Source organism: Micropterus dolomieu, linkage group LG11, assembly GCF_021292245.1.
Source record: "Micropterus dolomieu isolate WLL.071019.BEF.003 ecotype Adirondacks linkage group LG11, ASM2129224v1, whole genome shotgun sequence".
Taxonomy (NCBI): domain Eukaryota; kingdom Metazoa; phylum Chordata; class Actinopteri; order Centrarchiformes; family Centrarchidae; genus Micropterus; species Micropterus dolomieu.
In genome coordinates, this window is record NC_060160.1 from 16,772,471 (window position 1) to 16,797,516 (window position 25,046).

At 40.1% G+C, this 25,046-nt stretch overlaps 3 protein-coding genes across 4 annotated transcripts; 1 reads left to right on the forward strand and 2 right to left on the reverse strand.

The window, feature by feature from the left end:
- Positions 1 to 506: 506 nt before the first annotated feature.
- On the reverse strand, positions 507 to 3,338 carry serpina10b (serpin peptidase inhibitor, clade A (alpha-1 antiproteinase, antitrypsin), member 10b). Its single transcript, XM_046062955.1, has 5 exons — positions 2,564 to 3,338; positions 1,715 to 2,347; positions 1,304 to 1,577; positions 972 to 1,119; positions 507 to 881 (listed from the first exon to the last, which is right to left on the reverse strand). Exons 1-5 carry the CDS (start codon positions 2,598 to 2,600, stop codon positions 690 to 692), a joined length of 1,284 nt encoding a protein of 427 aa, XP_045918911.1. The 5' UTR covers positions 2,601 to 3,338; the 3' UTR covers positions 507 to 689.
- A 24-nt stretch (positions 3,339 to 3,362) lies between these two features.
- atxn3 (ataxin 3) lies at positions 3,363 to 8,065 on the reverse strand. 2 transcript variants are annotated; one of them, XM_046062957.1, is made up of 11 exons: positions 7,635 to 8,065; positions 6,933 to 7,097; positions 6,793 to 6,837; positions 6,613 to 6,698; positions 6,437 to 6,503; positions 6,281 to 6,368; positions 6,067 to 6,196; positions 5,797 to 5,960; positions 5,437 to 5,593; positions 5,024 to 5,088; positions 3,363 to 4,908 (listed from the first exon to the last, which is right to left on the reverse strand). In XM_046062957.1, the coding sequence occupies exons 1-11, from the start codon at positions 7,656 to 7,658 to the stop codon at positions 4,862 to 4,864; spliced, it is 1,038 nt and encodes a 345-aa protein (XP_045918913.1). In that variant the 5' UTR covers positions 7,659 to 8,065; the 3' UTR covers positions 3,363 to 4,861. The 2 variants fall into 2 exon arrangements, with proteins under 2 accessions (XP_045918913.1, XP_045918912.1); XM_046062956.1 differs by having other exon boundaries at positions 3,363 to 4,914; positions 7,635 to 8,059.
- Positions 8,066 to 8,189: 124 nt separating this feature from the next.
- On the forward strand, positions 8,190 to 24,541 carry ubr1 (ubiquitin protein ligase E3 component n-recognin 1). Its single transcript, XM_046062129.1, has 47 exons — positions 8,190 to 8,252; positions 9,339 to 9,598; positions 10,123 to 10,201; positions 10,725 to 10,835; positions 12,225 to 12,352; positions 12,439 to 12,577; positions 12,727 to 12,789; positions 12,928 to 13,051; positions 13,226 to 13,333; positions 13,434 to 13,522; positions 13,605 to 13,703; positions 13,870 to 14,027; positions 14,114 to 14,213; positions 14,310 to 14,438; positions 14,567 to 14,747; positions 14,839 to 14,891; positions 15,067 to 15,177; positions 15,291 to 15,356; positions 15,457 to 15,558; positions 15,637 to 15,700; positions 15,792 to 15,916; positions 16,002 to 16,054; positions 16,155 to 16,257; positions 16,350 to 16,398; positions 16,515 to 16,669; positions 16,772 to 16,871; positions 16,962 to 17,065; positions 17,201 to 17,281; positions 17,697 to 17,878; positions 18,187 to 18,395; positions 18,497 to 18,590; positions 18,677 to 18,829; positions 18,911 to 19,011; positions 19,518 to 19,617; positions 19,711 to 19,859; positions 19,945 to 20,000; positions 20,107 to 20,203; positions 20,373 to 20,440; positions 20,612 to 20,759; positions 20,890 to 20,977; positions 22,291 to 22,427; positions 22,517 to 22,625; positions 22,729 to 22,785; positions 22,880 to 22,957; positions 23,055 to 23,225; positions 23,360 to 23,461; positions 24,035 to 24,541. Exons 1-47 carry the CDS (start codon positions 8,208 to 8,210, stop codon positions 24,174 to 24,176), a joined length of 5,220 nt encoding a protein of 1,739 aa, XP_045918085.1. The 5' UTR covers positions 8,190 to 8,207; the 3' UTR covers positions 24,177 to 24,541.
- Positions 24,542 to 25,046: the final 505 nt, after the last annotated feature.

Here is a 25,046-nt window from a genome sequence, read left to right on the forward strand (position 1 = left end):
GGCATTAACAAGTACTTCCTGCAACTATTTGTCCTGTCTATCAATCAAAATATTTTAAAATCTTCTATTTGAAATGATCTGGTGATCATCTTCATAAAGTCAGAAATTAATACAACTCAGACAGAGTAAAACTAATTTGACTGAGCTCAATGTTTGAGCTAGGACACACATCTAATTAAGACAGCAAAGGTTCACAGGCCATCTACATACAATTATAAATGTAAATAGTTAATTTGTTAGTGGTTTTCAATCAAGTCTGGAGTTTATCATGTTAACATATTTTTAATGGTTGTTGTCCAAACCCCATAAATAGGACCTTATTGGAAAGTGGTACTGATGTATTTGACTGAAAACAATTTATTAATTTACTCATTATATGGAAAGTGATACAATTACTGTGGCGCTCAAATGTATCTACCCAGCACTGCTTTTATTTAGTATGTGCTTTGCCCACATCATTGTTTGAAAGCTGAAATGATTTGATTAAATCCAAAAGAAAGGCACACTTAATATGTAAATTCTTTATTATTAGGGATCACACAGGCTTACAAACAGACTAGAACATGCATTCTAAGCCAGATTTAAGCTTAAAAATGCATTAAAATAAACCTTTTAAAAGCCTGAATAAACACAGTGTCATATGCAAACACTTCAGAACTTCAACAGTACATGTCATGAAGTCATGACTGCTAGTTTTCGGTGGGGTTGATCACCCTGCCCATGAACAGCAGACAATTTGTGTCTTCATGGTATATGAAGAAGAAAAATGGTCTGTTGACAATGAAGGTCCTGGGTAAGGAATATGCAATAATGCCACTTGTGGTGGCAGCAGCTGCAGTGGTCCCTGTCTCATCCACCTCAATCACAGCCTTGTGCAGCACCTGTGATTTTACAGCAGATTAAAAATTAAATCATCATCTGCAGTGGTTGGAATAGTATGTTGTAAGAGCATGGTGGAATTGAAAACTTACCTCTGACACTTTGAGCCCTTCATCCTTACTCAGCTTTGTCAAATTGGCTGAATTACTGAAGACACTGGCCATGCCCATATCTGGTAGAAGATTGTGCAGGGAATACGACTGCTCCATCTTGAATTTGGGCATGTTGACTTCCAGTTTGCTGTGAACAAGACATATAGCCTTACTTGTTATCTAGCTGTAGGTATTTTATATCATACTTTTGCACGTTTGTTGCTGGGTGCTTTTTAACAGCACCTTTCTAGAGAATATGGATTTTAAAATAGTAGAAAAAGCTAAAGAACGACTGACAGGTGGGTGTAAAACACGAGTTTCTATGCACCTACATTTTTTGCAGCTTTCTGATCCAGCTGAGGAACCTCTCAGCAGTGATCTCATCATCAATTGCAGTGTAGTCTATGCCTTTGTTGGGTAGAAGGATAAGCATGGAAACTCCTTCCTGGTATGGTAGCTTCAGCACTCTGGCACCAAGAGGGATATCGTCTATTGTGTAGAACTTATCTTCTTTAAACATCATCTGCACTTGCACAACACTATAGTTGTCAATGTAGAAGGGTGCATTTTCAGTGAAATTGGGGTTGAAAGGCATCTGCCAGGCTCCTGTGGAGGAAAAAGTAGGTCTACTTTTAGTTTATTAAGGGTCAAAGGTCAAAACAGTTAAACAGAGTTACAGAGTTAAAGCAGTTATTAACAACCCAAGATGAAATTCTGAAGCATACAAGAGTGGTTCAAATTACCCTGGAAGAAAATTGTGTTGATTAACATGAGTTGGGTTAGTGCATCCAGGGAGGAAATCATCTCTGTCACTTTGTCCTCCGTCTTGCGCTTGATATACTCATTGATGAAGCGGATACTCCCTTTTGTGTCCGCAAAGTCAATTCTTTTGATGTCAGCGTCAAAAAATTTCTTGATTTGGTCCTCAAATGTCTTCTCCAACCCAAATTGCCAGTGCATAAAGAGAGCCATGCCTTGGTCCAGTTTCAGCGATCCATTCTGTGTGATGTTGTCATTAAGGAGTTGAAAGAGTTTTGGGATAAGATCGGGCTGGTCATCCCGCTCCAGTTGCTCCAGGTTGAGTCCCTTGAGTAATTCCTCATGTGTGACACCATCAGATGCCATTAAGAGAGCAGCAAAGCTAGTAGAGACGCTCAGAGGTGAGAAGAAGATGTTCTTGTCATGGTAGGTGGATATTTTCCTGTAGAGGTCCATGGCAAAGTCCACATTTTTGAAGGAAAGATCTGAGATGGTGGCACTTGGAAGGTGTGCTTGGTGGACAGGAGCAAGGAAGCACATGGTTACAATGAAAATAAATCCCATCTTCATTTTGTGTACCACCATATTTTGAGTCGAAGAAGGTTTGGGTGCACAACCTGAAACACAAAGACATGTAGATATCAAAAGATATGAAAAAAGCACAATTGAATTGTGATCCATCCACAAAAAAATTACGAGGCAGATTAGATCTCATAAATACATTATTTGTTCCACTTATGTTACCACCAAAACCACTAGCATAAACTCAGTTACAAAAGGTAAAAGATAGTTGACTGAAATACATTTTTTCCATAATTCACTATCATACATACCATTCCACTTGGGCACGATTACGTCTGAAAGCTCCATCTATTATTTGGGGAAACAAAGTGCAAGTGTGCTCTGAGCGTTACATATTAACCAACACATACCGCCTGTTGTCTTGTTCCAAATGGAGTCAGAGCTGTTTTTTAAACATTCAGGACCTCTTTTTCAGAGGTGACAAAACAAGAACCATCAATAACTGCATATTAATGTTAAGTCACAAAAAATGACACGTGAGAAACTTCAGGAGGAGTGAATGTCACTTTAATCCTGGAGCAAGAACTGATACATTAAATGAAAGAATGTGCTATGGTAACATGTGAAATATAATAAAAACAATGCGTACTTATTGTAAGGATGTAGTGACTGAAAATAATGTAATGATATAAACCCAACAGCCAACATTTTATACTCTTTCACAAGTGCATTTTAAAGATCCAAAGGAAAGAAAAACAGTAACGAAATCACAGAATCTTCTTGGAGTTCATCCAGCACAAGTCAAACATTGCATGACATCCAATACTTTTGTGGAGACATCAATATATATCCATGCTGAATGGTCATTGGTTCCAGAAAACATAATAACTGTAAACAAATTTCACTGTTGTAATGCTGTAATGTGGTCTATTCATTGCGCGTTTGTAACCACGTTTTTTTTTTTTTTTTAGGACTGCAATGAAGTTTGTATTGGATATTAGAGAGTTTCTAAAACAAGACATGGTCAGAAACAATGACAAAAAGAAATTATATTTATATATATATATATATATATATATATATATATATATATATATATATATATATATATATATATATATATATATATATACACACACACACACACACACACACATACACACACACACACACACAAACACTTCAAAGTGTATGCACAGTGACACATTTGTGATATTTTGTTTCTCTTTGGATTTAAAATTATACAAATTATGAGGTTAAATAACAGTCACCCGTCATTGTCACTATTTTACTGTTATTTCCAAAGGCCATCAATCAGCCAACGACTAATTTGTAACAACATTGGTCTAAGTATTGTTGGAATACAGGATGAGTCAAATCAGTGCAATTAAACATGTATTTCAGGGGCTATAATACATGAGAGTAAAACTATCAACAATTTGTGAAGTTGCATTAAAGGAAGAAAAAAAATCAACAACAAAATTTTCTTTATAATTAGTTCCCTTAACGGTGAATGACAAATACTGATGAAGAGAAACAAGAGATGAAGTCATATACAATGTAGGCTGGTTGGACATGTAAGACTGTTTGTTTGGTTTTAGGTGATCACACTGTGCTGGAAAAATGAACAATGTATTCTATCTATCAGCTGCACTTTCATGGTGTTAACAGATTGCTTCTTTGTTCCCCATTACATGTCAACTTTTCCCGGACAGGATATGAAAACTATGCATCAGTCAAAAGTATCTTAGTCTCAGCCAATAGCTCTATAGAATTATTTAGTTTCCTGTCCTTCAAAAATGGACAAAACACAATTAAAGCGTTTGTGGGCTATGTGATCTTACATTATTCATTATGCCTACTTATACGCTTAAAAGGTAAAAAGCCACAACATTAAATTAATGTTGTTGTCTAAATAGTTAGGGAGTTCACCCTTAGACATTCATAAGTAAAATGATTGATGATGTCAGGAATAAATGACCCACACATGTTAGTGCTGCTGGCTAAAGGATATTTCAGTACATTGCAACAAGAAATGATTTTAAAACTGCAATGGTGTTCTTGTGGGGCAGGCGTTGCAATCACATATTATGTCCTACAAATGCAAATCCAATATAAAGGAAGGAGGCTCTGTCATTAGCTATCAAACTTTTAAATGTGGTCTTAACATTGGTCTCCTATGGCTTTCACAGAACACCCATCTCTGGAAGTATTCACCCCCACTCAAGTAAACACACTGTTTGTATGCTGAAAATTCCTTTCAATCTTTTCCAGAGGAAAAATTAGAATAAAAAACAGTATATAATAGAAATAGAAGGCGCCATGGTAAAAAGGCAATTGCAAACTTGGATTAACTGCATCATGAGCTCTGTGGTCACCCTTTTCCCAGCCTCAGTGAGTTAGATTAGACTAACTGCTACTTTTCTTTGTCGTTGTTCTCTTCCCTATAGCCTGTCAGCGAACTAACTAGGGGAAACGTGTCAGCCTTCTGACTGTCCTTATGTTCGCATGTGCAAAAGGTTAAGAGGAAGGAGCAAAGCTACCCCCCTGTATGGGGTTCCCAATCCAGGTAGCTGGTAAACAGCATAGGCACACCTTTCACACCTTCTTCACTGGCTGTGCTTCTGTTGTTGGTCCTCTTCAGAGCCGGTGTTAACTGTTCCTAGAAGAGGGCTTAGGTTATTATATACACACGTCTTAAGATAGGCTTATTGATAAAAATTTATTAAATAATCTGCACTAGATTTATAGTAAAAATCAGATGTACTTACCTGAGCCACCTGTTGATTTTGTGTCTGGTTGTTGAGGAATGTTCGGGTGAGCTTGTTGGTGCTGCCTAAGACGTCAACAGAAAGAATCTGTTGTCAGAATCCATGCATTCATTTTCCGTTCACACAAATGACGTGGACACAATATCATGAGCTCTTCATTTATTTATATATATAAATAAAATGCAACAACAAAAATGATGCCCCCCCCCAAAAATACCACCACAATAATGTTTATATGAATAGGTGTTGACATAAGCTGTCATTTTCAACAATACCTTTTAATTTGGACACATTTGCACTATAAAATTTAAAATAATAAAAATGCACATGCAGTGGTTTTTGCAGGACTATTGAATTAGAGTGCTAACAGATGTTTATAACGTTGTGACCACCCAGTGGTTGGTTAAACCTACCGATCAAAATAGGCTTGTCTCCTCTTTCGCAGTTCCTCGGCTGTGAGTGCGTCACTCTGGCCTTCTTTTTGTCCTCCTGCAGCAGTCCCTGCTACCTGGCTCCCTGATTTCACATTTCCCATTTCAGACTCTGAGGACTTGTTGCTCATCACTGCTCCTGTAATATTATAAAAAAAGACAAAGACCCAATTACTGACATGAACCTGGAATAATAATATAAACCTGGAATAATTATGTCTACTGCAGAGTAGACATAAATGTTAATAAATCAACTGTTTTGTTCGTATCATTTATAAACCGCAATAGTCTGGACGAAGAAACAAGATAATATTTTAAAACCTTTGATGACTCATCCTTTACCTTGCATGCTGAGCTGTATGGCCCTGCGAAGATCAGCTTCTTCATCTTCAACATCTATGTCCTGTCTGCTGAGTGCCAGAGCTCTCTTCAGCTCTTCATCATCATCCACAACCTCATCCTCCACACCAAAGCCGATCTCGGTTTGATTCAGAGCTGCTGACCTGCTGCTCATAGTACACGGCTTAATCAGTTGCCACAAGTAAGTCAAAAGTGATACTCTTTTTTGAGTCATTTCTGGGCCCTACATACTGTACTGTCTGTAGTACATACCCTGCACTTGTCTGGGCTTCATCCTCTCCAATAAGCCTTGGCCGCTGCTGCTGGTGCACTCTCATGATCCCAAGGATCTGCTCTGCTTCACACTCAGGGAGGTTTCCTCGGATCACAAATATGGAATAACCTGCACCAACACAACTTTTACAACCTTTTCTGCATTGCAACATCTAAACATACCGTATCTGAATATAAGTCAATTTTACAGTACCTTCTTGTTGTAACTGCGCAAGGAAAAGGGCTAGATAGGTATCTGATATCAACTCTGGTCCAGTCAATAGGGAATTCAGGTTAAACCACTGCAATGAAAACAAAATACTGTATTTAGTAAATCAAGCTTTTGTTTTTGATGACAAGTGCCTCATACCTGTTGTCCAAGTTTGCGTATAGTAAACCAGTGCTCCTTGTAGTTGCAAATGAAGGCTTTCTCATTTCTAAAAAACAAGAGCAGGGATAGTTTTCACCATCAACTTCAAATGTGAAGTACTTATGTGAATACAGATTAAGACATCAGACAATGAAGTCTTGACAAAGAAACTTTACATTGGATTAATCATCAGGCTCTGGTATTCCCGGCTGTTGAAGAGGATTAGCTCCAAGCCCCACACTCTCAGAGCATTGCTAATTACCTAGAGGAATTAAACAGGAAAGGGAACAGATATTACTAACTTATAATGGTTATTAATTTGTTGTGACAATAAAAAGTGAATCTCTTAAACTCACTTGTATTGAAAAGAATCCGCTGTCATCCATGTTCCCAGAAGGTTGCTGGGAACACATTCACAGAACATACAGTTACTGTTTGGTATTAGCATGTATACATTGTCTACTGTACCTTCACCTTCTACAGTATGTCTCCTCACCTGTAAGAAGGTCCTATACTCCTCACTGGCCATACCTCCCTCAGCCATCCTCATTCTCTCCTCTTCATCAAGCTGATGAGCAATGGAGGACAAATCTACAGGAGTGAAATACTCACCCTGCAGAAGGTTGTTGAGACAGTGCTGGGCGCAAAGAGAGCCCTCTTGCTACAAATAAAGGATTAGTTATTGTTAAAACACCGGCGCAAATGACGCTTATAACATGATAGTACGATGAAATAGTTGTTTTCTTAACAGCATAGTTAGCATTATGTTCTTGGAATCAGCTAATACTAAAATCTGTCCACACGGTAACGTTAACAGTCACACACAAGTAGAGCTACATACAGCTAGCTTACGTGAAACTACTCTTAATACTCCCGTTTAAGATCAGACTGGCTTAACATAGCTAATATAAAACCAGTTCGTTTACAAACTTGACTAAAATAGCATGCTTGCGGTTGTTATAAAGATTCCTGCGTTGCTACTCCTAGTTGAAAAGAAACTTTTCATGATATCTGACTAGCAGGTGCAATTAGCATTTTAGCTGTCTGGACAACAATACTGCCTAACACCACCACAAATCTCTTAACACCGGCCGGATAGCGCTGGTAAACAAATCGCCGCAAGATGGTCCAAGGCTTTCCAAATAAACACGACGAATTACTTGTAGTTTAATATCATAAGTTAAACGTTTTAACTTACTTTCTCATGAAATATGGAATCCATATTCAGCTCTGTCAAACATTCAACTCTGACCTCCAGCCCCGCTGCATTCAACACCGGGGAAAGAAAGGCAAAACCCGACCAGCGGCCTCTAGCGGCTGGGTTCCTCCTCCAGCACCACCTACACTAAAATCTCCACTGGCGGATTGATACATTTAATACCAACGACATCATTGTAGTGGCAGTGTGGCATCCACAGAGCAAAGTAAATACTATACAGAGAGACCATTACATTTTTACATCATCCATGGACTCAAAACACAACTGTCAAATCATGTATGCAGAACTTGTAGGCTACCACCAGAGGGCGAGTCTAGCAGATTTTCTTGTTTACAAAATGCTTACTTTGACAAAAGGCAGGCAACTATTACAAAGAAGGATACATTTTTCAAATATGTGTCCTTTTTGGGTAATAGACCAGGATAGGTATGAGTGCTTAACTACATCTAAACACATCTAACTATTCTAATTGTGTTCTAATGCAGTCGCAAAAGGTTTTCGATTACAAGGCTAGTCTCCTAGTGACACCGCCTCCTTTACGGCAAATGGAATATGGCGGAGGGTGAGAAATACTTAGACGGACTGGAGCTCAGCAAGGTATGATTCAATTAGCTAATATATCTGTCAGTGGATACTGAGACTCGGGGACTAAGCATAGAAGTACAGTACAGTAGTTAATTTGCTTAATATAGTTTAACCGCGCAGTTAAAATGTAACGTTATCTAGTTACCAGGCTAGCATCCGTGGTTAGCTCTTTTGCTAGCAACGTAAATGGTTAAAATCTCTCTGCAGAGTCTACAATATTTAATGCTCACCAACAGTGAGTGTATCCGTAGTCTGCTAACCTCCGTCCTGTGGTGTTGGTGTTTGCATTTGTCCAAAGCGCCTCAACATGAGTTGCCACTAGTTTATAAATTCTGTGCAACATTGTCCAGACTGTTGTCGGACTCAAAACTCTTATAGCATTTTTGTAAACCGTTGTCCAAGATGAGTGGGAAAGTGAAACTGGCCTAAGTTAAGTTCCTTAATGTGAAGAGTTTGACACTTGTGGTTAAATTTACTTGATGGAGTACAACAGACAACACAGAAATTACACTCTTCTTGACTTGTGCTCTGCCATATGCTGTAAATCTAAAATATAGATTAGTACCAATGCTAGTTATTCTTAATAAATATGTGTCTGGGTGGTCCAACACCAAAACAAAATCTCTCTGTAGACGGTGCTTATCATTCGGCTGCCAGCCAGTAACGTTACAGGAACTGAAGAAGCTTCAGTAATTAAGCAGAAATCAGGAGGAAGCAGTGACACATTTCTTGCTGATAACTGAAGTTAATAGAAACCAAGTGGTAGTTCTTAATTGTTTTTACTTAAGCTATTTCACATGGGAAGGCTGGTTGTGGTGCACATCTTTCCACTGAACAGTGAAAACTGTACTTAGTGGTAGCATCAGCAGTCAACTCAAAATAACATGCTTTTGTCTTCTTCACAAAAGTTTAGATCTTAATTTTTTGTTTGTTAATCAGAAGACCTTAAACAAAGATTTTAAGTTTAAATTGATTTGCAAACATCATGCACTGCTAAAGGTAAGTATATATCTGCGCATTGCTAGGAGAATGGTGACATTATGTAGACAGATCTGAGCCATTGCAAAACAAGTTATGCTCCTCTTCTTTGTCCCGCAGGAATGGCTGCAGGCTGCAGACAGCAGGGCGGAGCTGCTCCGCTATCTGAAGGAGCAGGTGCCGCAGATCTTCTGCCTAAAGAAGGAGTCCAGCCCACAGGAGGAAGAGGAGCTCATGCAGAGCCGACTCCTCCGCCCTCTGGAGTGTTTCCTGTTTGGAGAGGATCCCCAGGAGGGTCTGGAAAAGCTCAAGCAGGGCAGCTCCTCCTCCCAGCTCTGTGGACGTGTCTTCAAAGAGGGAGAGACTGTCTACTCCTGCAGGTCTGAATAGACCCTCTGATCTTCTTTAACAAATAAGTTATAACAGTATGCAATAATAATAATAATAGTTATGATCATTAACTAACATTTAGGCATGTAATGCCAGTATCAAAAATTATTCGCACAGTACTCAGTGGAATCTGGGGTTAGAGGATGAGGTGGAAAGCCAGAGAGCTTTAAGACAGGAATGCACGTACATGGAGGCTATTTGACATCATTGAGTACTTTTGGAGGGAATAGTTTGTCCATCATAGGTTTTAGTTCTGTTGTTATCTAATTACATGACAAACCTCCAGTATTTAGGTTAAGTGTTAAAAATAAATAGTTAATGTGTAGACTCTCTCAGGTTTCCTTCTGGGGCAGTCCGCGAGTGCATCTGAAGGATGTGAAATACCGTATAACTCACATAGATATGTGCTTCGTCTCATTCATCAGTTTTTGCAGCCGTTTTTTATTTTTATTTTTTTTAAACGTTTTTTTTTTTTTTTAAAAGAGGTCGTCATGCAGCTGTCTTCTTATTGCAGGGATTGTGCAATAGATCCCACTTGTGTCCTGTGTATGGACTGCTTCCAGGATAGCGTTCACAAAAGCCATCGCTACAAGGTTGGTGTCAAAACAAATGGTTAAATTTTTAATGAAATCTAAACAAACATGTTTTATTTGAGTAATCAGCCGCAGTCAACCTGTTCCCGCTTGAAAATGGGAATAATAGAATGTAACTCATCATTGGTTTTCTGTTCTGCACTGTCTGAGTATTTACATCCTACAAATAAGGATTATTATTATTATTATATGGACCCACACAAACTAAAGCATCCTCACCTTGCTCTTGTCAATCCCTAGTCTCTCTGATTCACTCCTATGCACAGTGTGCTATGTCAACTTGATTGCCCTCCTTGATGTCCCTTAAACTTTGGGAAAAAACACAACATATTTGTTGATACACTAAAATCTATGATTTGATTCATTTTAAACCATTATAGGACTGATATTTGGCCTTTAATGTTGCAGCCCTTGTGTTTCATAATAGTGCATTCCCACAGTTAAAGCAGTTGTATAACTTAATTGCTGTTGTGTATCCATTACTCACCCTCAGTGACTTACAGTATGTGCATCTTTCCCCCAGATGCACGCGTCATCAGGCGGGGGCTTCTGTGATTGTGGGGATGTAGAAGCCTGGAAGATTGGCCCCTGTTGCTCCAAACACGACCCAGGGGCAGCCACTGCCATGGTAACGGTGAGTTACATAATAGAGCGGAAAGAGGGACGTGGGAGGGGCGTACTTGTCCCATTCTGTGTCAGTGAACCCCAGAATGCTTATTTTCCCATCGTAGTCCTGGGTGCCGCTCTCTTGGCTGTAGCTCTTGCTCCAGAAATGAGAAAGAAAAGCACTTTGTTGACCTGCACCAACAGAGAAAATTTACAACTACATTAAGAGATTGGGAGGGTGATTGAGTGCGTGAAAGCTGGAGGAAAACAGTCAGAGAGAGTGGTTGAGAGCAGCTCTTCTACAATTGCTTAAATCCTGCTGAACTGTGTGGAAACATATTCAGTTTATGGCTTCTCCTTCCAAACTGCTGCTAGGACACATTTTGATGATTGGTTGTTACTGTTCAGCAGTTGTTTGTCAGGCCTTTCTTTGCTGATCAGTGTTTGGGCTTGTCTCTGATAAGATCATTCTGGGCCTTGAGTAGACGTACAGCCTGACGGCTCTGTGCCAGTTTCCGTAAACAGCAGGTGCTTCTGTTAACAGAGACATCACTGGCCCGTACCTGGGAGGCTGCCATGTGTTTTTTACACCAGATCTGAACCTGTGCTTAACAATAAGTGACACATCACAACCGTAAAAGCATCTCCACACCTGGACTGAACAATTCATTTAAATATTATTGAAATTAAAATATAACTAAGGGCAATATCCAAAAGCTGCAATTTTTTTATAAAGGGTAAAAAGTGTCACAACATATCATTAAAAATGAAGCATTGTGGTGTTACAAAGATCCCCTGGCCTACAAATCATATTCTCCAGATGTAAGGGAACCTGCTTGTTTGGTACCGACCCCAGCAAAAACCATCATTGTTTTTTATATTTTTTTCAGTGAAAATGATGTGCAAAAATACCCATTCCCATTAAAATCTCAACTCATATTGCAATATGATTTGTTTTGCATATCGTTCAGCCCTACTCCAAAACTGAACATGAAAACCCCTCATGCTGTTTTAGACCACTTGTTGTATAGATTGTGGCAGATTCCAGTGCTGCTTGTTCTCACACAGTAGTGTGACGTAGAGACTGGTGTAAATACACGGGTATGTTTCGTGTGGTTTGTGTCAAATGTCAGCCATTTGTATGAAATACTTAGCTGCTATGTGAAATGTTTGCTCTCAGGGAAGTTGATGTTAACTTTACCAGGGGAGCTGCCTGCTAACTCCTATTAAGCAAAATATGTAGACTGGTTCCTTGTCATGTTCATCACTGCTGGTGACACAGGAAATAAGGAATTAGAAAAGGTTATTACAACAAACTTCGTTTGGTTTGTTTCTGTTTGTGAAATCAAAGACAGTCTTACGTGTTGGTGGTGAGCTCAAAAATGTGGGTCCCGTGTGATTCTCTCATGTTGTGCAGGATGAGCACGGGTTGGAGCCTGAATTATATGAGCGCACTGAGAAGCTGTTCCGGTTACTGCTGCAGTACGTCACAGATTTCTTGGTGTGGGAGGAGAACTTGGAGCTGTCAGCTGAACTCCAGCCCCGGTATGGCCTGTCTAATCACATCATGCAAATACACAAATCCATATGCAAAGCACTCAACTTAACAGGGGATTTCTCTATCCATGCAGGACAAAAGACAATGCATACTACTGTGTACTGTACAATGATGAGCACCACTCGTACGACCATGTGATCTACACCCTGCAGCATTCTGTTAACTGTAATCTGGCTGAAGCACAGACACACACAGCACTTATTGACAAGGAGGTATTTATTTAGCTTTCATTTGCTCTTGCCTTTTCTTTTACTACACTGTCACGTCAAAGGGAAGCTGATTTAGATCAGTTTCCATAATTGCACTCATCATATCTATTGCATCTTATACCATTATGTAACTATTGTTAACTGTTGCACAGGGTCGGCGGGCAGTAAAGAGAGGAACCCTTCGTTCCTGTCAGCAAGCAAAAGATCTCATCAGGGTAAACACCAGCCACTGACTCTACATCAGTTTAGACATCGATTTAGAATGATGTTTAGTCTTGAACCTGAAATTACGTTATGTGTTCCAGTTGTGCATTTGTAAGTGAGCCCTTAACTATTTTACTGCTGTGTTGCAGTCCAACTCCGAGCACATTTCCCTGCAGCCACTACGTGTGGAGATCCTTCATGCAGCAGTAATGGCTCATCAAACTTTTGCTCTGCGCCTCGGCTCCTGGTTCCAAAGGATCATCAGTTACTCAGGTGCTGCTGTCATTGTCACCGCACTTGCTCCACACAGACTTCACAGATTTATTTACTGATTTTGCACCTTTTACATTTTCACATTTTTTAGAAAAAGTGTCTGCAACATAGTTCTGACTTGTTCGTGCACAATTGTATGTTATGTGACTGGGAACCTGTGTGTGTCTTGTGCAGTGGGCTTCAGGCAGGCATTCTGTCAGGTGGCACTAGAGACCGATGCAAACGGAGACCAGCCTTGCCTAATCAGCAGGCTCATGCTGCACGATGCCAGGATGTACAAAGGCAAGTAGATCTAAGCTTGATTGTTATACAGAGTACGCACTTAATATCAACTCGATTCCATATGACACTAACGTGAAAATGTTTTTCTTATTTCCTCAAGGAGCTCGCAAGATAGTACATGAACTGATTTTCTGTAGCATGCTAATGGAGACCGAGTTCAAAAGGCTTTTTGCAATTGAGTTTACAAAGGTAAAAAAGGAAGTGTTTAACATTTATTTTGCAGTTCTTTCTCTTGCTTAAATTGATAGATGCCCCATCTTTGTCTTTTCAGCACTTTAAGCAGCTGCAAAAGGACTTCATAAATGATGACCATGAGAGGAGTATATCCATCACTGCTCTCTCTGTTCAGATATTCACTGTGCCCACATTGGTAAGTGTTGTTTGTTGTTAGGGCATCATTGTAGATAGTATGCTATAGTGAGGTAAGTATTATATGTCTTCAGTATTTGTGATTCTTTAAGAAGACCACATACATACTCATACATATCTGTGCCTTAACAGCCATCTCTGTCGTTACAATCCTGTTCCTCCACTAGGCCAGACAGCTGATCGAAGAGGTCAATGTCATTAAAGTGATAGTTGATACAGTCATGGAATTGCTGCGTGAACAACTGGATGGCAACAATCGCTTCTTCTTTCTTGGCTACAACTCAGACAAGTTCTCACGCATCCAGGTCATCTTCCACGACCTCAGGTCATTAAACAGGAAACAATTTTAACAAAATCTCAGTTCTTAACATTTTTGGTCTTTATGTAAGAAGTAAGTGATGTCTCTCTCAGGTATATTCTGATCAGTAAACCCTTAATATGGACTGACGAGCTGCGGACAGAGTTCATGGAGGGGTTCAAAGTCTTTCTTGGGTTTCTCAAATGCATGCAGGTAATACTTATCTCAACCCTGATTCATTCTTTGATAGTGAGTAATAGCAGGACTATTATGTCAGGTTACTGTAATTTCTTTCACTTTCTTTATCAGGGTATGGAGGAGGTGATTCGCCAGTCTGGTCAACACATTGCGGTAGAGCCAGAATGGGAAGCTGGCTTTTCTCTTCAGATCCAACTTCGCCACATTCTTGCGATGTTTCAGGACTGGTGTTCCTCTGATGTGAGTTGTCATGCAATTTGTCCATCAAGCAATAGTTATCCCACCAATAGAGGGAGCATGACTGTAAAGGCCCCTCACTGAGAGAAGTGAATTGCGGTGGTCAGTTTATTGTATGTCTGCCCCCTCAGGACGAAATCTTGCTGTTTGCATTTAAAGAGTGCCACAAAGTCCTGATGCAGTGCAATAACCAGCCCTTTCACAAGAAGGCCACTGACAACTACATTTGCAAGCATATCCTCCATGTTCGTCCATACAGAGTGTCTCAGGAGCCTGTCAGCATACATCTGCCCATCTCCAGGCTACTTGCTGGTAGGTTAACTAAGTTTTGAGACTATCTGTGATTCATTGGTTCTATTTCTGTCAGCTGTGAACTTACTACTCCGTTCATTGTGACCCCCAGGCCTGTATGTACTTCTGTGCAGAACAGGGGCAATAGAACGTCTGGAGGATCCTGTAAGTGACACAAAATAAACAGCAACTTTGATTTAATTGTTTAATAAGCTACTGCCGTCATTGAGTCAGCGAGCAAATATTCATTGTGTACTGTGTTGTTGTGTTAATTGAAGTAACAGGTCTTAACCTCCACTGCTGGCTTTCTAGACTTTCAATTTCTTTGTGTCTATTGCAGGAGAGCTATGACTACACCCAGTTAGCTGAGCATCCTCTGCGCTGTGTGGTGCTGGCTGCACAGGTCTCAGCTGAAATGTGGCGGCGTAACGGGCTCTCTCTGGTCAGCCAGGTATACTACATCTGTGAGATGCTCAAGGCATTGTTTTCATTCTCTCACTGTTAATATTCATATTCTTCAGTTAATAAATGACAAATAAATTAATTGTTGTTCAACATGATCAGGTCTACTATTATCAGGATGTTAAATGCAGGGACGAGATGTACGACAAGGACATTCTCATGCTACAGGTTGGTGACATACAGAGAATGTTTCTCATGTTCTCACCCTTTACCTTTTTATGTATACACAATGTGGTGACACATGACCCTCCCTACAAATTGTTTACAGATAGCTGCTTCCAAAATGGACCCCAACCACTTCCTCATATTGATCTTGTTGAGATTTGAGCTCTTAGATTATTTTAACGGAAGCTGTTCAAGCAAAGACCAGGTAAGCAACCCATCTGTGATATTTTAGAAGATAAGAAAAAACGCTTCACTTATTGACAAGATGCGACTCAATTTGCAGGATGAACTCACTCAGTGGAATCGTCTGACAGAAGAGATGCTGTTTCTCATTATCGTCATCGTTGGTACAGTGTCACGTTCTACAAATCAAACTTGGGAAGTTAGTTGGTTGGATATAACCCATACTATAGTGTCTGACCAGTGTTGTGTTTGCAGGTGAGCGCTATGTCCCCGGTGTCAGTCAGGTGACCAAAGAGGACGTGACAATGCGGGAGGTTATCCACCTGCTGTGCATTGAGCCCATGGCTCATAGTAGCCTGATCAAGGGTCTGCCAGAGAACGTGAGCGTCATATACAGTCTAAATTATAGAGTTAATTTATTGGTTTTTATGAGGGAATAATCATTTTAAAATGTTTTCTTTGTAGGAGAGCCATGGAACAGACCTGGAAACTGTAATTGCCAGAGTTGCCACCTTCAGGTATGTAAAGACTGTAAAAAAGCTCGAGTTTTAACAGTCATTTCCCAGTAGGTTTTATTAATTAAATAATTATTAATATCTATTCTGCTTCTGTTTTCAGAAAACCAGGAGTTTCAGGACATGGGTTGTATGAAGTAAAAAAAGAGTGTCTGGCAGAATTCAACCCTTTCTTTTACCATTATTCAAGATCTCAGCACAGCAAGGTAATGCAATGTCTCAACACCAGTTTTACATTAAATGGACACAACTTCTGTCGAATATTCCTTATTTTTTTTCTCATCTTTACTTGCTGTAGGCCGAAGAGTCTCAGAAAAAGAGGAGGACTCAGGAGAGCAATGATAAAGGTGACTGATGTCTTTACTCTGCACAGGCCTCCATACAGCTCCAACATATGTGGTCTTCTCTGCTCCAGTTGATAATGAAAGTAATGAACATTCCCTTTGTTTGTGTTTGTCCTCAGCTCTGCGTCCTCCGGTGCCCCCAGCCTTCTGCCCAGCTTTCTCCAGTATAGTGCGTGTGCTCTGCTGTGACATTATTGTCCACATCCTGAGACGAGTCCTGGAGAGAGCTGCAGAGGACCGGGCAACTCATTGGACAGAAGCCATGATCCAGAGGGTAACAAATTACATCGTTTTTTTTTTTCCTTTCCAGTTTACCTTGATTTTGGTAATAACTCAAACTATTTGCAGTAACTAAATGTATGCATTTACCATACAGGCCCTGCACTTGATAGGTCAGGCATTGCTTGAAGAGAAAACACAGCTTGAAGATAGCACTGTGGAGGAAGTGACCTTTGATTTCAGCCTAAAGGCCCGCAGTGAGTGAAAACCAATTGTTTTCTGTCATCTTGTCATCATAGTTCTGAAAGAACTTTAGAATCTTGCGACATTAATGTCTGTTCTTCCAGAAATCGATTCAGAACACAGCAAGTCACTGTTCGTCTTGTTGTCCAAGATTATGGCTGTTCCTTCCCTTGAAGCTCAAAAAGACATGATCAAATGGGTTCTGCGGGTAGGCTATTCAATTAGCCAATTTTCATTCAGTATTTTTTATCATTTACATCACAACCATTTCTATCATTTTCGTAGACTGGTGCATTTATTTTCCAGTTACCTTCACCATTTTATATTAATGTTTTTCTGCTAGATGTTTGAGATTGTCAAGTGCCTTAGAGAGAAGTCCAGTCCAACAGCCTCTGTGAGCATGGAGACAACCAAGCCCGAAGAGGTAAAAGAACATGATTTTTAAAATTTGAATCTACCAATACAAGTGACATGACTTTATTTTTATTCTATTTTGGGTGTTTTGAGGTAGGTTCTATAATGGACTGCCTTTTACAACAAGGGCCCTGGGCAATGTTACCTAGAAGATTTAGCATTTGGATGAGTCGAGATGGAATAACAGATTAAAGAGAACTTCATTATTATTATTATTATTATTATTATCTCCAACAATAAAGTGTTCTGTCCTTACATGACACAACCTCCCTAGGTCACAGCAACCCACTGACTCACCATTCATTTGGTTTCCCAACAGGATCTGAGTTCAAGGGGCCAAACACAGTCTAGCTGTCAGTCAGGCCCTCTTCTGAAATTATAAGAAATAGAATCGATTTAATAGAAATGTTTTGTTATTATTCCAGAGCGCTCAGGACAAGGAGAAAGCAGAGCGCAAAAGGAAGGCAGAGGCAGCCAAACTCCACCGGCAGAAGATTATGGCCCAGATGTCAGCAATGCAGAAAAACTTCATTGAATCAAACAAGATGCTGTATGACAACATGCCAGAGAGCGGGACACAGGGAGAGCCTGTTACAACCACAGATAGGTAAGGAGGACTATTTATAAACCAAAAACAAAACATTGCTGTGTTTAGCTGGCTTGAGATCAAGATTGAAACCAAATTAGACTTAGACTTTAGACTTTATTGTCCCAAAGAGAAAATATATTTTTCAATATTTTATATATTCAATATAATATATATTTTTCACATCATTCTGCACGTCAGACAACAAGAGCACACACTCAGGGCAATTCAACAAGGCCTATTAATAAGGCGATTTTTATTATTAATTTGATTTAAATATAAATTATTAATTTGACTTATTATAATATGTGTTATGTTTATTCCTCTAGCTGTGCCATAGAGCAGATGGAGCTGTGTGTAGCCATCGGGCCCCACCGAGGGTCCACTCCAGCTGAGAGGGAGGTGCTCACCTGCATTCTTTGCCAGGAAGAACAGGAAGTGGTGGCCCAGGCCCAAGCCATGGTACTGACTGCGTGTGTCCAGAGGTCTACAGTGCTGACACAGTGCAGAGGAAAGATACCGACCAACAGAGAAGATGGTCCGTCTCCATTTGCTAATCATTTAATGTGATTGTTAACAACTGTAATTTCATGGGCACAATGAAAAACGTTCATTGTATTTATCCCTCTTTTGGGACAGGGACATCATATCCTGTCTTCATGCCTCCTGAACTGGCAGTTGGGACCCACACTGGCAGCTGCGGACATGTCATGCATGCCACATGCTGGCAGAAGTGAGTTAATACAGAAACAGATTAGCTAATTATTATTCCTTCAGTGCACCATTGACAGTTTCTTTGCTATTCTCTGCATTTTTCAGATATTTTGAGGCTGTTCAGAATACGACCAGGAACCGGCTCCATGCTGAACTGATCATCGACCTGGAGAATGGGGAGTATTTGTGTCCCTTGTGCAAGAGTCTGTGCAATACTGTTGTCCCGCTCATCCCACTGGAACCACTAATGTTTAACTAGTAAGTCCAGTCCACCTCATCATGAATTGTTTGTAGTTCAAATTTATAGAAGTTGTGTGAATATTTGTTTCCTCTGTGAAGTGAAAATGCAGAGATAATCGGACAGCATTTGACCCTCCCTCGCTGGATCCAGATCTTCTCTGCCAGGATTAAAGGACTCAAGTCAGTCACTCAGGATAATGGTAAGAGGACATACTTAACATACAATTGTTGTGTCTCTTTGGATGGGTGAACAGCAGTGGCACAGGAAAAGGCTTTATGTGGCATCGCTAATGTGAGTTGGAGGTTTTGGGTTCAGCTACTGCAGCTCTTTGCCTTACAGTGTCACTTGTGTAACAGATTTGCCAATGGAAAACATGCACAAAATGTCCAACTATAGATGTATACGTCAACTCAACACTGCAGTTGCTTCACAATAATACCCGTAATGAGCTTTATTTGTTGGAGGGCGTTTCCTGTAAAGCAGCTGCAGAAAATGTTTTATTTGCAGCAAACCGTCTTCACATGCTAGTCTCTGCATGCACCTGTTTTCTGATATTGGCTCACCTCGTAATTTGCTACCAGTTCTTCTGTTTCAATAGTTACTTATAAGTGCCGTCAAATGTCATTGTGCCTTGTTGTTTGGAATGTGTGACATTGTTGATGATGTGGTATGAGATTGATGGTTTTCTGTCTCTCTCTCGTGCAGATTGCAACACAGAAGGCAGCGGTGTTGATGGGGATGTGGGGATGTGTGCAGAAGGCCAGCCAGACTTTAGATCCATTCTGAGTTATGGAGTACAAGAACCGTGAGTGGCACTGTCAGATTTGTCAGTATTACTCAAGTATCTGTGTTTCCTGTAGTGAAGCAGGCTGACTTGTCTGCTGCTGGATGTTTTTAGGAGGAAGTTCTCAGACAGCATAGTGGAGATGTTGGTTGTGTGTGCCACCACAGTCCACAGAGTGGGACTGCAGACGGCACCCAATGAACTATGCCCACGTGTGCCCCTTATGACTTGGAACACATGTGCCTTCACTATTCAGGCCATAGGTACAGTAAGCCTTGGCATATTGTGTCACTCATTCCCATTTCATTGTTTTTGCAAGTCTCATAAAATGTTTGCATGTCTTCACAGAAAACATATTGCAGGAAGAGGGCAAGCCACTATTTGGGTCCTTACAAAACAGACAGGTTGGATGCCACATATTCACTACCATACAGCTGACACAGTGTGTGCAATGTATAATGGTTTGGGCTTAATATTTTGTCAGTTTTGTGAAATGCTTCTCTGTTTTAGCTTGCAGGTCTGAAGGCAATTGTTCAGTTTTCAGCAGCTCAGAGACTAAAGAGCTCCCAGGCTGTCATTCAAAGGCACTTCGCAGACATGTTGGGGGGTATGTGGTCATTTAAGAATACATCACATTTATCTGAATATTGGATGTAATTGTACACTTTTCCTTTTCATGAAAAGTACATTGTGTTTTTCCCTTTGTATGAAATTTGTTACATACTCTAATTGATGGGTGACTTCCTGTGAATTTGCCCTGCGACCTCTGTCCCCAGTCTTGCTGCCGGTCATGAGCAGAAAGAACACCCCTTCTCTTCTAGAGGTTGACTTCTTCCATCTTCTGGTAGGTTTCCCCTAAAGGGAAAAACACTGTTGAGAATGGTGGACCTGGGTTCTGTTGAATTACAATTAATAAATATAATTATTTGTAGTTACAAAGTTTCTGTCAATGTAAAGCTTTTACTAGAATTTTCCTTTTTGTTAAATGTGTATGTGTTCTTTTGTATTTTTTCAGGTAGGGTTGGTCTTGTCTGTACCCTCACTGTATCAGGAGGAGGCTGTAGACCTACAGCCGTCTGCTGTCAGTTCTGCCTATAACCACCTGTACATCCTGCATCTGGTCACCATGGCACACATATTGCAGATCCTCCTGTCTTCTACAGGTGCAAACAGCAGAAACCTCAAACATATATTCTAGTTTAACAATACTACTGATATGTATCATTTACTGAACTACCTCAGAATGCTGAACAAGAGCAAGGATGATTAAATAATGGTATCTATTCTGCCTAGATTTCCCTGCAATAGTGGGTGGAGAGGAGACAGAGGAGGCGAGAGCAGCAGTCGAGCTGTGCACTACCGTGTCACAACACACTGGAAGGTACAAGTGTTTCTCATGTTCCTTGTATTTATCTGGCAAAACACACAAACAGAATTTTGTGATCTGTGAATTGATTCAATTGCTTGTAGTTATTCTTTATTTGCATATTGGTAAACTAAAAGTTAATGAGGTACACTCTCCCTCCCTAATGAATAAAAACAAAATAATTCCTGTTACAAATACCAGCAACATAGCCAACAACATGCAGCAACAACGATTAAAAGACAAGCATGGCAGGGCAGAGATTTCCTGGATTTGTAATCACTCGTCTAGACGTGTAATTCTTTTGAGTTCAAAACTCCTGAACAGAATATTAACTAAACTAAAAGGTTGTTTGTTCTGCCGCCTTAATTTAAAAACAATTAAAATTTAAGGCAATAAAAATGTGAGCCAAAATTACTGCATTTTAAGTTATGCTTGAAATGTGTAAGTTTATTCAAAGAGTTTCTCTCTTCCTTATTAGAGTGCAAGCTTAACATGTTTATAAAAGTCAAAAACAAAAAACAAAAGGGACTGTAGTGAACTGCGTCCAACGATTCAAGTGGAATAGGTGACATACAAATGTCTCCACAGTTAAACACAGACATGACTGGTTGTGCAAAGTCCATTAAGAATCTGTCCTAGTACCAAGTATCTTGAGACATGAACCTCCCAATGGTGCTACTTATCATGCTGCTGTTGAAGGTGAGTGTCACATGGCCTGTTTTTTTTTAATCCCCCCCCAACAGAGATTTGTTTGATATGTGCGTTTCCACTAAACCACATTAATTTGTATGCTCAGTTTGGCCATTCCTCTACCCTATGATAAGAAGAAATAGTTCTTCTGAAAACTTCAATATCAGACATGGAAGTAAATGACAGCTGGAATTGTAATTTGTTGTTGTTTTTCAATCTTTCTATAAATGGCAACTCTTGACAAGAAAACAAAAAATAATCATTTTTAGTCATTGCCGTTGCTAAGGCAACATGTATTGTTTTTTTGTTTTGTTTTTTTCCCAGGGAACATGTAATGCATGTCAACTTTTACCTACAAAAATGCACCGTCTGTGTAGTCCATGAATAAAGTAGACAGACATTTTCACTGTGGGGAAAGTTTGATGTAGCAGGACATTCATTTTTTTATCAGCTTGCTTCAAACTTGACAGGAATCGACCTCTCTGTTTGTAATGGAAGCAGATGCCCTCTCAGTAGAGGCAAACATTGCTCCTTGTTTCCTGTGGTCATGGCCCTTTCCACGCTGCACACTGCATATATAGGGTAATGTAGACTGCCTTCAGCTTGTTTGACAGGTTGTTCTGTGGTTTGCTCATTAGGCCGATTCCAGATGTTTCCGGCAGCTCTGTGGCTGAAAGAGTAAAGACAGGAATCGAACCTTTCCTGCGCTGTGCTGCTCTCTTTTTCAATTGCCTTACAGGAGTACATCCTCCAGAGGAGCTTTTAAGTACTGCTGGTAGGTCAAACCGAAGTATTATATCATCATACCATACTGCATATGATTGATGAATTCAAGCTGACAATTAGGATTCTCATTCTTTGCAGTTACCCATCAAGGACAGATGGAGGCACTATGTAGCTACTTGGCACTCCCCCCCAATTTGTTTCAGCTCTTCCAGGAGCACAGAGAACCAGTTACTCCACTGGTGCAGAGGTAGGTGATAAACATTGAGGCAAGGCTGATGTACTTGATTAGTGATCTTTTAGTATTCACTGGAGAGGTGGGCAGTTTCATGATAAAGTTTTTTCCTCCTTAGGTGGTGTGGAAACCCAGCTGTAACCAAAGCCCTGAAAGGCAAACTCCAGACAATCAGGTAGATTTTGTATTTTTGTATTACTTCAGTCCCACTTTTATTTTGTAATACTAACAATTAATAATAATAATAATAATCAATAAACTCTATCCAGATACCCTAGGAGAAGGAATCGTTTGATTGATCTTCCAGAGGATTACAGTGCTCTCCTCAATCAAGCCAGCCATTTTAAGTAAGTAGGGAATTGAAGTCCTTTCAATCACAACCTTTCAGTGGAAAATCTGTTAGAGGCGTTCAACTGGCTCGTCTCCTCTGTACTTTGTCCTCAGGTGTCCCAAGTCTACAGATGATGAGAGGAAGCATCCAACTCTGTGCCTGTTTTGTGGGGCCATGCTGTGCTCTCAGAGCTCCTGCTGTGTCACCCAGCTGGATGGGGAAGATGTGGGAGCTTGCACTGCTCACGCTGCTACTTGTGGTGCTGGAGTTGGCATGTTCCTCAGGTGGGTCAATTCTAGGCCTTACAGGGATCAGGAGAATACTTCTTCAGCTTTTTTAACTGCATTTTTTACTTTGAATTGTATTCTTTCTTGCATGAAATGCGCTATATAAATGAAGTTTGATTTCTTGTTGACAGGATAAGAGAGTGTGAAATTGTACTGATGGCCAGTAAGACTCGAGGAAGCACATACCCAGCTCCTTACCTGGACGATTATGGGGAAACTGATCCTCACCTTGGGTAATAACCATAGTTTCTTTTCCAGGGGCTGAATTGTTTTTACTTCTGCAGAGAATTGCAAATGTAGACATGGCGATATTGCCTCCTACAGGCAAAAAAGTAATCGTTGCAGCAATTTAAACACCTACACCAGCTGCAGACAGTGAATGTTACAGCTGCAGTTTTATACATAACTGCAGGTCTGACACTCCCTGAATCGCAAACCTGCATTTGGATAATATTTGGGGCCGGGTACTTTTTCATCAGTGACACCATGTGTGCTTGTTTGAAATTGGTCGGCACTAGACCAAATTAAGTAATGCTGTCCTATTTTGCAAGTCTTGCAGATTTTAGTTTCATCCGACAATACAGTCACTGAAGAAAATCCCGACTAATCATTACTACTTGTAAATTTTCTATGTTCCCCCTTCATTTGACTGACTCAGCGGCAAGATTCTGTTCTGCTGTTTTGTATTTAGTAGTGACTGCAGCTATTTAGCCATGTCCATGAAGTACATGTCATTTCAAATGTATAGTGCTTTTTTTGGGGACAAACCGTTGACTAAATCAGGCATTCTGTCTTTTAAATTCTAGAAGGGGCAATCCATTGCACCTTTGCCCGGAGCGCTACAGAAAGCTGAACCAGCTGTGGCAGCAGCACTGCATCCTGGAAGAAATTGCCCGCAGCCTAGAGGTGGTCAACGTTATGTTTGCCTTTGAGTGGCAGATGTTGTGATGATTGCTCCAGCTGCGGTGGCCGGGAAGTAAAGAGCACAGCCATAGAGCACAATCTGCTCCAGTAGTCCTGCGGCATGCGTGCGCACACACACATACACATACACATACACATACACATACAAACATCCCTCCTACAATCAAACGAGACCTGAACAGCCAATGCCTCCCTGTTGAAATCCCTGCTGCAGTCTAGAGAAGTGGGACAGTCAAAAGAAGAGGAATAATGGAGGGTGATGGATAATGATTAAACCCAAGTCGCCTTGTTTTAATTTGATTGTCTGCTGTGAGAATGAGTTTCTCCTAAAGTAATGTTATTTGCAAAGAGGCTCATTTAAATAAAGACGAACATCAGCTACACACTAACATGTTTCCGTTATCAGTTTATGTATTTGATTTCTCTCCTCAGTAACGCTGTGAATTTTCTGCATTCTTTTTTTGTGTTAGAAATTATAATTTGTCATAAGTTATAATTGTTGGAATTCTGCTGTTTTGGAGGGTACGTTTATATGGAAATGTTTCAGCATGGTCCGAGGTCCTACACACTTTTGCTTTTGACCATTAATGGATTCATATGTACTGGTAAAACATTTATAGTATATACATTATTTTCAAAGTTGTTTTAAGACAGATTCAGTGCTCTGAGAGAGGTATACAGTGAACTGCTTCTATGATTTCCTGGTGTATATACATTTAGTGATAAGCAGACTTTTTGACACCAGATTGAATTTCATATATCTCATCCATATTTAGCCATTTATGGTTTTCTAGTCCTCACTCATCTTAAGAATCAGCGAGTGACGTATATGAAAACATCACTATAGTATTATGAGATGCCCTTTTTCCAAAAAAATTAGGCCAAAAGATTTAT

Excerpts from the sequence above, each read along its gene's own strand:
- atxn3 (XM_046062956.1), bottom strand. The coding sequence starts at position 7,658 with ATGGATTCCATATTTCATGAGAAA. Across the intron at positions 6,838-6,932 it reads AGTATAGGACCTTCTTACAG|CAACCTTCTGGGAACATGGA; the intron begins GTGAGGAGACAT and ends ATGTGTTCCCAG. Across the intron at positions 6,504-6,612 it reads AGCCTGATGATTAATCCAAT|AAATGAGAAAGCCTTCATTT; the intron begins GTAAAGTTTCTT and ends CTTGTTTTTTAG.
- serpina10b (XM_046062955.1), bottom strand. The coding sequence starts at position 2,600 with ATGGAGCTTTCAGACGTAATCGTGCCCAAGTGGAATG. Across the intron at positions 2,348-2,563 it reads AATCGTGCCCAAGTGGAATG|GTTGTGCACCCAAACCTTCT; the intron begins GTATGTATGATA and ends TTTGTGTTTCAG. Across the intron at positions 882-971 it reads AAGGGCTCAAAGTGTCAGAG|GTGCTGCACAAGGCTGTGAT; the intron begins GTAAGTTTTCAA and ends GTAAAATCACAG.
- ubr1 (XM_046062129.1), top strand. The coding sequence starts at position 8,208 with ATGGCGGAGGGTGAGAAATACTTAGACGGACTGGAGCTCAGCAAG. Across the intron at positions 16,258-16,349 it reads CAAGATCTCAGCACAGCAAG|GCCGAAGAGTCTCAGAAAAA; the intron begins GTAATGCAATGT and ends TACTTGCTGTAG. Across the intron at positions 17,879-18,186 it reads CCTGTTACAACCACAGATAG|CTGTGCCATAGAGCAGATGG; the intron begins GTAAGGAGGACT and ends TTATTCCTCTAG.